Genomic DNA, 9,854 nt, shown 5'->3' with positions numbered 1-9,854 from the left:
GCAATTTATTAGAGAAAATATTATGAGATAAGTTATTAGAGTATTCAGATTTAAGAAATGAGATAGATTATAAGAAGTAAAACAGACTTAAAAAAAATTGTCATTCTGAATCATCATGTTTGTTACGGTAGGAAATTGGTCAAAAGAAACAAGTTTGGCTCAAAGATAGGGTAGAAACAAAAGAATGGTAATTCTTCTTCAAAATTCCTATTCTCTTTTCCTAATTCAGACTTCTTGATTTTCTGCTCCCCCTGAGTCAGAAGTCTTTCTTTTTCAGCATCTTGCTTCACATGCTCTTCTCCCTTCTTCTCTTCTTCATTGTTTTCTTCCTCATCCTTCTTCTCTTTTTCAACTTCTCCTTTCTTTTCTTCTTCATCTACAACTTGTTTAGCAAACACTTAAGCTTGACCACTTGTGTCACCAGCAAATTCTTCATTTCTTACCTCTCCCATTTGTCATGAGCAAAAGCTAGGGCACTGGGGGTAGAGAGCATATCTTCTAAGGAACACTCATTTCTTGATTTAGCTTCTCATTAAGTGACTTAGACAAGTTATTAAGAGTATCAATGGCGCTAGATCTCAGGCTTGTGTGGTCAGCTTGAACGTTGGCAATTCTTGGAGATAAGCGATCTAACACAATAGGGTCAAAGTCGTCTGGTCATTTCTGAACAGCCCCGTCAAGTAAAAGATCATCTTGAATGATTACATTTTCAGCATTTGGAGGGTTCCTCATATCAGAAGGAACTTCCCATCTCTCAAGATGTCCTGGTTCAGCAGGTTGAGATCTACTGAGAGGCCTAATGGCATTCTCTATGCGCAGGATATCATCCGGAATTATTTGAATGTAGATGCAATAACCTTTATGATTTGGAGAGTCAAACTTCTTTGCAGGTACCCTGTGAAGACTTGGTAGAGGAATGATTTTTCTCATGAGTGGCTCAATGAAGAACCTCAAGTCTTCAAATCTCTTACCATATATCTGCGTGGATCACAACCATCTTCTTGGGTCACAACTCACAACTCCCTGCACCTTACAAACTGCACCTTAGCCTCATCATTCTTATCAACCAAGCTATAAATCATAACCCTATAACAATAAGGCCTCAAATCACCAGGGTTCTCTTTTGTTATGTTCACAGGCACAGTGGATTTCTCAACCATAATCTTGTCAGATTTTGAAACATCAGCAATCGTCCTAGCAGCACTCTCCTATTAAGTCAGATCAGCTGCTTTGCCAGCTCCAAGCCCCTGAGTTTTTGTTGTGGTGCTCAATCAGACAAAGATAATGTCAGCCTCAGCAACATGTTTCTCCACATCAGAGCAGAGCTGAGGAAGTTCTTTCCCCTGCACTGCTTCACCATATCATCAAGGCCTGGCTCATAAATCAGCAAGAGGTCTCTGTTCCAGCAATCACAGCCATGGTTGGGCCACCAACGTACCCAGCTCCAATGTAGCAAATCTTCACCATTTATACTTATTTGTTCTCAGCAACCTGGGCCACATTAGAAAAGTAAAGCCCAATCTCAAAACAACACACAAGAAATGCAATTATTTAAAATGAAAGATGGGTCTCTTCCTACCATGAAAAATAACTATACTTCTAATTGAAATAACTATTGCAATGTAACATACCTATACTTCCAAGTCATATGCATCACAAACAACATGGACTAAAAACAATGCTTAGAAAACAGAACATTAAAATGCAGTTAGTTACCTAAGTAAAAACAATCAATTTCCAGCCGAAAATTCCCATTACCACAATGAATAATTAAAACCATATTCTGAGCCGAAAGCATTCTTTGCTCTAAAGTAATATTCGTCTTCCAGTGTAGAACTCAATATACTTACTGGAGCCAACAACTGTAAAGATAAGCATCAGAGAAGCCACCGTGACATGACTATGACTTCTGAGATGAAAAATGTTGTGGGAGACCAGCAATCACCCTTGGACCCCTATGTGCATATGGGTGCAAGTCAAAGGTACTTGACAGCCCAGCCAGACGGAGAACCAAATGTGCAGAGAACTGACTGAAGCCCCTCAAGCCCATCGTGACATGTTATAGATACAGATGAAGAAACAAGGCTACATATTGCCACAAAGATTGGACACTTTCCCAACCTGTTCAAGCCTAGACAGAATTGCGAAACAAGGTCCACTATGAGGAAATAAATTGTAAGGGGAAGAGATGAGCTGAGTTTGAGGTTAAGAAATATCATAATGCCTCCAGATGTGAAGGGGAAGGTAGCTTCCTAATATCAATACAGTGACCACAATTGCTATAGGGGATGGTCAGATAATTCCGATCTGCATGAGGAAAGCAAAAAGAACAAGAGCAATGAGGTTAAAATAAGGAGGGAACAAGAAAAAAAGTGTGTTAGAATTCAAAAAGTGGTTATGTCATGCCAAAATTTCTTGATATTGATGGGTAATGTTATCTACATGTAATAACTCCAGAAGCTACACTTTGTAGCTTCTCCCAAAAAGTGATTATGGGGTTCCTATTCCTACCACAGAATGAAACACACTATAACACCGCTCACATGCTTCCAATGTTTAAAGCCGCTGAACTTCAATATCCTCTGAATGTATTACACTTGTGTATCTGTATGCTTGCATAAGAGTTATTCATCAGTAGGTTCTCCTCCTAGAAGCTTTGTCCCCAACTCTTTCCTAGGCTTAGGTGAAAGTCCTTTGAGCAACATCTCTTCATCATACTTCCTTGCCAGATCTATCTGGCCCTTTTCCACAAGAGCACCTATCAACGCATTGTAAGCATCTGCATCTGGACTACATCCAAATTTTTTCATTTGATCCCACACTACAAAGACCGGCCTCAGAAATCCCCACCTCCCAAACTTGCTCAACAGCATGACATAGGTGTCCATACGAGGACGAACTCCACTTTCAACCATTCTATCAAACAAGTCAATTATCTGATTAGGCTTCTCCAGGCAAGCAAAAAAGCAATGATAAGAAACAGCATTAGGCTGGCAATTATCATCACGCATAGTACGAAGCAATGCAAGTGCCTCCTTAATTCTATAGCTATCACACAAAAGCCTAATGATAGTATTGTAAGTGACAACAGTAGGGTTGATTCCTGATTCCTTCATTTCACGGAAGGCCCTGATCGCGAAATCAACCCCTTGAGATTGACCAATGGCTCTAATGAAAATGTTATAGGCAACAACATCCAATTTAATACCTTTTCTCTGCACCTCCTTAAAAAGCTTCACAGTCTTCCATGGCTTCCCCCCTTTGCTCAAAATATCCATGTAAATTGAATAAGAATGAAGATCCTTCTCAACCCCTTTCTTATCCATCTCCTCCCAAAACTCATTGCATTTCTTCCACCACCCCAACTTGAACCACCCACGAAGAACCATGTTGTAGATCTTCGTCGTCCCCACTCCCACCACCCCATGACCCCATGTCTTGTTTTCGCCGAAAATCAAATCCTGCGCCTCGAGAACATGCTTGTACTCACAGAGAGCATCGATTAGGTTGGAGAAGGAGGTGTCATCCTTCAAGTTAAACTCGCTGAGTCGCTCATAGGTGCGAATGGCTTCATTGACTTCGTGAGCGGAGACATAGCGCTTGAACATGACACGGAACGTGGTGTGGTCAGGGGAGGAAGAAGGGTGGTTCCGCATGCGGTGAATGAGGTTCCAACATTGGGAAAACTCGAAGAATTTCCCGAGGATGTCGATGGTGAGGTTGAAGGTTTCTGTGGTGTGGAGGAAATGGTGTTGGGTCTCGACCCAGTTGAAAAACTCGAGGGCGCGGTTCCAGTCGTTGTTGAAGGAGATGAGGGTTTCGCGAACGGTGGTGGTGTCGACATGGATGGGATCTTCAGGAACTGGAGTGTGAGATGGTGCGTTTTGTGTGGAATGATAGCGTTGTTGGGTTAGAAAGAGGCGAAGTCGAGTTGAAGAAGAAAGGGGAATCAACCTACGCATTGTGTTGTTTGCTCTGTTTCACTCCACACTCAAAATCTCTGCCTCAAGGGTTTAAGCAACAATTTGTAAGTTGTAACCAAAATACTTTTAAGATGATAAATAATTTATGATAACATAAAAACTTTAAATTAATAATCACTTTATAAATATTGATGTAAGAAAAAAAGTAACGATAAATTAAAAAAAAAAAACAATTCATTTTATAATTTTAACTAATTCAACCTTGGTTGGTGGAGGAAGTGTGGCGGCAGGTGCAACATGAACATGATGAGTTCATATTGTTTTTGGATATTGAGATCGAGGATGTGGGTGAGACATTAGTGAAGAGTCGTTGTGTTCCCCCCCGTGGAAGGATCAGTGAAGCTCAATGTCAGTGATAGCTTTTGCGAGCAAGTTAATTGTATGGGGGAGGTGACATTCTTTGTGACGAGCGGCGTTGCTCAATTCTTGGGTTTTCTTCGCGTGATCATGGAGGCAATGGCTCTTCGAGATGGATTGTCGCTAATCTAGAACTGTGGCTTCATGAGAGTTGATTGCATGAAGGTTTTGTCTGTAGTGGAAGATCTAGATAACATATGTGTTGCGTCAGTGCTTGAATGATATTTGTGAGCTTCTTCATAGGGATTGGGTACTGCATCTTCGACAGATTCACCGTGACTACAATGCTTTGGCGGATTGCTCGACAAAGTTTAGAGCCCCTAGAGACGTCATTATTTGAGTGAGAGACCCTAGTGTTAAGGGACTCCCACCTAGTGTCGTAGTTTTTATCTTTCATTTTGTTAGCTTTTTGATGTTCCAACAAAAACTAGTTCAACCTTTAGTTTTAACAAATCCTTTCGGCCATTTTTCGGCCATTTTTTTGTCTAGTTTATACAAACATAAACTCAATTTTTTATGATACAAAACCAATAATTTTGGGTCATTCTAATAACACCTCTTGAAAAATGACGTGTCCTTCTATTTTACCATGATCTCTCGTGTGGAAACTAACTTCATGCTCTTTTTGAAATATAACTTCTAGTTTATCTAATTAATCTCAAAGTTTAAGAATGATATTCAAGTAAAAAAAAAATTACCTATGTAAATGAACAATCAAACCTATAGTAAGACCTGCAAGTGTGACATGAAATCTTTAATGGTACCCTTGATAAGGTTTTCAAAATAGTGACTACACTTTAGTAGCCTCACAATTGTTTAGTAATTTTGTGAGATTTGTTTTGCTCAAGTAACTATTTTGTCCATAACAAATAACAAATAATAGTAACTATGGTCATTTGGACGGGTCAGATCACCTCACATTGTCGTGATAAAATTGTGTACCTATTTCTTCTATCTTGATAAACATGTGAAACATTTTAAAGGACTGCTTACCCAAAAAATGAAAAAAACACGAAGGACTTGTTGACACATTCGTGTTTCAGTGCAGAGTAGCAGCTGTTATCAAACCCCAAAAATGGCGGCTTCTGTGCAAATGCAGCTCCTCCACGCCAGACCTATGAAAGCCTCTCCGTTTCCCTCATTCTCCTTGCCGAGACCAACCTCCATGCGGTGTAGATGTTCCGCCGCCACCCCTTCGAAAAAATCCTACTCCATCACTCTTCTTCCCGGTGACGGAATCGGCCCTGAAGTCGTCTCCGTCGCTAAAGACGTTCTTCTCCTCGCCGGCTCTCTCCATGGTTTGTACCTTCATATAATCGCTTTTTTCTCATCTGGGTACCCAAAAATGCTATCATAATCGCTTCTTTCTCATCTGGGTACTTGTGTTTCATCAGGGATCAATTTCGAGTTCAGAGAGATGCTTCTGGGTGGAGCTGCCTTTGATGCTGCGGGAGTCCCCTTACCTGACGAGACCCTTTCCGTTGCAAAGCAGTCTGATGCTATTCTCCTTGGTGCCATTGGAGGGTGTGCTTACCTTTACTTTTACCTTTTTTCAAATTTTGTTACTTTTCTGTGCTTCTTGAGCTCATTTTGTCTGTTTGGTTCAAAGCTATAAATGGGATAAAAACGAGACGCGTTTGAAGCCAGAGACGGGTCTGCTTCAGCTACGAGAAGGACTTCAAGTGTTTGCAAATCTCAGACCAGCAACTGTGTTCCCACAGGTAACAATAGTTTGCATACTTCATTTCCCAATTCATGGTTTAGTAGTGAAAGGGAACATGACCTTGCTTGTTTTTGCTTGCAATTAAACTGCATATCTGCAATATGAATTTGCACTGGGAGAAAGGGTAAAACAATGATGAAACAAATGAAAAATCAGAGAAATCTTAGTGATAGACTTTACAATATGGTAATGGTGTGCAGAGATAGGTTTTTTTATTCCTTACTATTTCGTAGTAGTTTTCGACCTATCTATATTTGCTTCTAATTTGTGTTAATTCTTCTGTAGTTAGTGGATGCTTCAACTTTGAAGAAAGAGATTGCTGAAGGGGTTGATCTTATGGTTGTAAGGGAGCTAACTGGAGGTCTGTAATGTCAATTCTTCAGTCTATATAAATAATCACAAAGTCTCATATGTTCTTGTACTATTTGAAGTTTTAAAGATATGTGCAGCTAATTCACCGGACTTGGTCTTGTTGTTGTTCTGTTGTTATTCAGGTATCTATTTTGGAAAACCCAGGGGCTTTGGTACCAATGAAAATGGTGAAGAGTTTGGCTTTAATACTGAGATTAATACTGCACATGAGGTACTTTACTATTACAAGATGGTTCTGTAGATTTAAAAAAGTGCATTCCCAAAGAATGGGCTCTTATAAGATATGACTGCAAAGGATTTAAATTCATTGCAACAGATTTAATGGAGGTTGTTGATCTTGGTTGAATATTTATGTGAAAGAGAATTCATGTGAAGGATTTAAGTTTAATTTTTGTTATATGATCATTCTGAATGATTTGGTTGAATTGAATCAATGCTAATTGTGAACAATATTTCTAATTCAACTAAAAATTGTGGTAGCAGGAGCTGGATTTTCATAGGATCTTTTGTGTATTTTTCCCAATTATTTTGAAGTAGAGGAAGGATAAGGGACAGTACTATGTTATGCAGATTTCACATTTTTGCCTTCACTCTAAAGGAACTTTTACTATTTTAGTTCTCTCCCTTGAGAGCTGTTTCTTTCTTGTCTCTAACTGATTTTTATACTATCTCTGTATCTAAGATTCTCAAGTTAATAATTTGTATACCAGATTGATCGCATAGCTCGTGTTGCATTTAAGATTGCTCGGCAGCGTCGTGGGAAACTTTGCTCTGTTGACAAAGCCAATGTACTAGAGGTACTTTTGCTAGACGGATCTTTGAAACTTGCTCCAGATTTTTGTAAATTTCTTGCCATTCTATTGTATTATAAGTTTAGAAAAGACTCATGGCAGATGGATTCCCTATGAGTCTTGCCTTTTTTTTATATGCACAGAACATTAGTTCCAATGTAAATCATGTAATAACACGAGTTGAGCTGCACGCCGTAATTTTCTTAAACTTGAAATTGGGAAGCTTCGATCGTGCTTCAAAGAAAATACCTCCTATGTTTTAAGTTCTGCTTAGATGAGGTGGTATTAAGACCTTCTGAGATAAATTTAGGACAAAAGGTGCCTACCCTCTGCTAATGTTTTAATGTTGTTGAAAATTGCAGAGTTCTATCAATCTGTATTTATAAATAGGTTATACTTTATAAGAGTAAATATGATAGATGTTGACTTGGATTTTGCATTTTCTTTTTAACTTGATAGCCACTTGGTCATGAGATTGGGACATCTGCTAGCACTTTTCCTAAACCATAATATGATACTTCCAGATAGATTTAACATATTAAATGTACTTTCTAATGCTTTGCTTGCCCAAAGTGATATATGATGATTGCAGTGATAACTAATTCATGGTGGAATATATCTTAATTTTTTTTAGTGGCTCTTGCTGATTTTAATACTATAAATTAGCCACTAACTACCGTCAATTCAATGGAAACTTGACAATACTTCAACATAACTACCATGCAAATGCTTCAGGAAATATGTTGATGATTGGGTTGAAAACTTGAAATGGTATTTGTGATCATGTGCTGTGATAGGCATTAGTTGCTCCTGAAGTAGCTGAACAAGGAAATCATGAATTAATTAATTGAAAGCGTATTTAGGTGTCACGGTGGATGCTAGTAACCTTTTATATGAAAATTGCATGACCCCTGAATGATTGAAACTTGTGCATGTTTTGGTGACTTAAATGCACAAGAACATACTTTTGATGGTTTTAAGCACAGTTCCTATTTGAATTCTCCAGGCATCCATGTTATGGAGGAAAAGAGTAATTGCATTATCACACGAATATCCTGATGTTGAGCTCTCACACATGTATGTTGATAACGCCTCAATGCAACTTGTTCGCTATCCAAAACAGGTTTGCTTTTGGAATATATTAACATAAATCTGTCTTTCATTTTATTTGTGGCTATTCAAATTTATATTCACAAAAGAAAAGTTGTTGGAATGATGAAAATGCAAGTATTACAGCATTCAACTCTGAATTTTGCAGTTTGACACAATCGTAACAAACAACATTTTTGGCGACATATTATCAGATGAGGCTTCAATGATTACTGGAAGTATTGGGATGCTTCCTTCAGCCAGCCTTGCGGATTCGGTATGAAAACTATATCGATATCAAATCATAATATAGATCATGAAGTTTATCTTGCAATGCTTTGTGTTATGCTAGAGGCAAGTAACATTATCAATTTCACTTGGAATTTACTGGATTTTTATTGGATCAGGGACCTGGGCTCTTTGAACCTATACATGGTTCTGCACCTGATATTGCTGGACAGGTTCGTTTCTTTACTACAGTTCTTCATTTGCCTTCACGCGACATGCTTAACGACAACATAATTATTTATATACAGGACAAGGCAAACCCATTTGCCACTGTTTTAAGTGCCGCTATGCTTTTAAGATATGGACTTGGAGAAGAGGAGGCTGCAAAAAGAATAGAGGATGCAGTTGTAGATACTTTGAACAGAGGATTCCGAACTGCTGACATATATTCTGCTGGAACAGTAAGCACCTCTTTCATTATCTTGACATTAGTGTTGTGAAAACACTTGTTTTTTTGGTGTTACATTCCAAAATTCAGATTATCTTCACCTTGATTAATTACCACAAAAGGCTTGAGATAAGAAAAAGGCCATGGAAGCTAAATGTTTACAATTTGCATATTTCTCCACTTTTTTCTCCCTTTTGACTAGTGTTCTCATAATTGTCGCATTGAACTTGGATTGATATGTTTTGTTGAATAAACTTGATGTTTGGATCGTGTGTGAATGCAGAAACTAGTAGGATGCAAGCAACTGGGTGAAGAAATACTGAAGTCAGTTGAATCTCTCGTTCCTGCTGCAGCAGTGTGACTTAAGACCAACTCAGCATAGAATTTCAGGGCCTTGTTTGAGACCAGCTCACATTGAGTATCAAAGCTCTCAGATTTCAGAGGTTCTGCTACCATCTGCATCAATCATCATGAATGCTGCTTTCAACACCCAACCTGTGATTGAACTTTCGGAAGTGGCAAGGTTGTTGTTTTTTCCCCGGGATTATTCATTTGTTAGTTTCTTCCATACGCGGAGCTATTTGTAACAGTAGAATAATGACTGGTCTAGAGATTGAACTTTTCACTGCCGTAATGAAAACCCAGAAACTACTTTTATAGCATGCACACGACGGACACAAGATGTTCCAAGATTAAAAACGTCCCGTATGATTTGAAGTGTTGCATTTCGTCTTACGCAAGTGTCTAGTATATGCATTTGACATGAATATCAACTATGAAGAGTCTTTTTTTTTTTTTTTATGTCCCCGAGGGTTAGCTCAAGTGATAAAAAAGGCTAGGGGAATGAAGGGTGAAGAGGCCTG

General features: G+C 38.7%; 2 protein-coding genes across 5 annotated transcripts; one reads left to right on the top strand and one right to left on the bottom strand.

Annotated features, from left to right (window-relative positions):
• Positions 1 to 4,009, bottom strand: LOC130748500 (pentatricopeptide repeat-containing protein At1g80550, mitochondrial). Of its 4 annotated transcripts, none has more exons than XM_057601730.1 (3): positions 2,512 to 4,009; positions 1,717 to 2,307; positions 2 to 1,491 (listed from the first exon to the last, which is right to left on the bottom strand). In XM_057601730.1, exon 1 carries the CDS (start codon positions 3,960 to 3,962, stop codon positions 2,625 to 2,627), a length of 1,338 nt encoding a protein of 445 aa, XP_057457713.1. In that variant the 5' UTR covers positions 3,963 to 4,009; the 3' UTR covers positions 2 to 1,491; positions 1,717 to 2,307; positions 2,512 to 2,624. The 4 variants fall into 4 exon arrangements, with proteins under 4 accessions (XP_057457712.1, XP_057457713.1, XP_057457714.1 ...); XM_057601731.1 differs by having other exon boundaries at positions 2,544 to 4,009; XM_057601729.1 differs by having other exon boundaries at positions 1 to 1,491; positions 1,851 to 4,009.
• Positions 4,010 to 5,315: 1,306 nt separating this feature from the next.
• LOC130748733 (3-isopropylmalate dehydrogenase 2, chloroplastic-like) lies at positions 5,316 to 9,657 on the top strand. The gene is made up of 11 exons (XM_057601978.1): positions 5,316 to 5,638; positions 5,735 to 5,864; positions 5,950 to 6,061; positions 6,349 to 6,424; positions 6,558 to 6,646; positions 7,146 to 7,232; positions 8,233 to 8,349; positions 8,485 to 8,592; positions 8,723 to 8,776; positions 8,852 to 9,004; positions 9,275 to 9,657. The coding sequence occupies exons 1-11, from the start codon at positions 5,416 to 5,418 to the stop codon at positions 9,350 to 9,352; spliced, it is 1,227 nt and encodes a 408-aa protein (XP_057457961.1). The 5' UTR covers positions 5,316 to 5,415; the 3' UTR covers positions 9,353 to 9,657.
• Positions 9,658 to 9,854: the final 197 nt, after the last annotated feature.

This window comes from Lotus japonicus, chromosome 3 (assembly GCF_012489685.1).
Source record: "Lotus japonicus ecotype B-129 chromosome 3, LjGifu_v1.2".
Taxonomy (NCBI): Eukaryota; Viridiplantae; Streptophyta; class Magnoliopsida; order Fabales; family Fabaceae; genus Lotus; species Lotus japonicus.
Note: the sequence above shows the minus strand (reverse complement) of the source record. Positions and strands in the feature narration are given on the sequence as shown.

Coding starts and splice junctions, on each gene's coding strand:
- LOC130748500 (XM_057601729.1), bottom strand. CDS start 3,962: ATGCGTAGGTTGATTCCCCTTTCTTCTTCAACTCGACTTCGCCTCTTT.
- LOC130748733 (XM_057601978.1), top strand. CDS start 5,416: ATGGCGGCTTCTGTGCAAATGCAGCTCCTCCACGCCAGACCTATGAAA. Junction 5,865..5,949: donor CTCCTTGGTGCCATTGGAGG/GTGTGCTTACCT, acceptor TTTGGTTCAAAG/CTATAAATGGGATAAAAACG. Junction 6,425..6,557: donor TGTAAGGGAGCTAACTGGAG/GTCTGTAATGTC, acceptor GTTGTTATTCAG/GTATCTATTTTGGAAAACCC.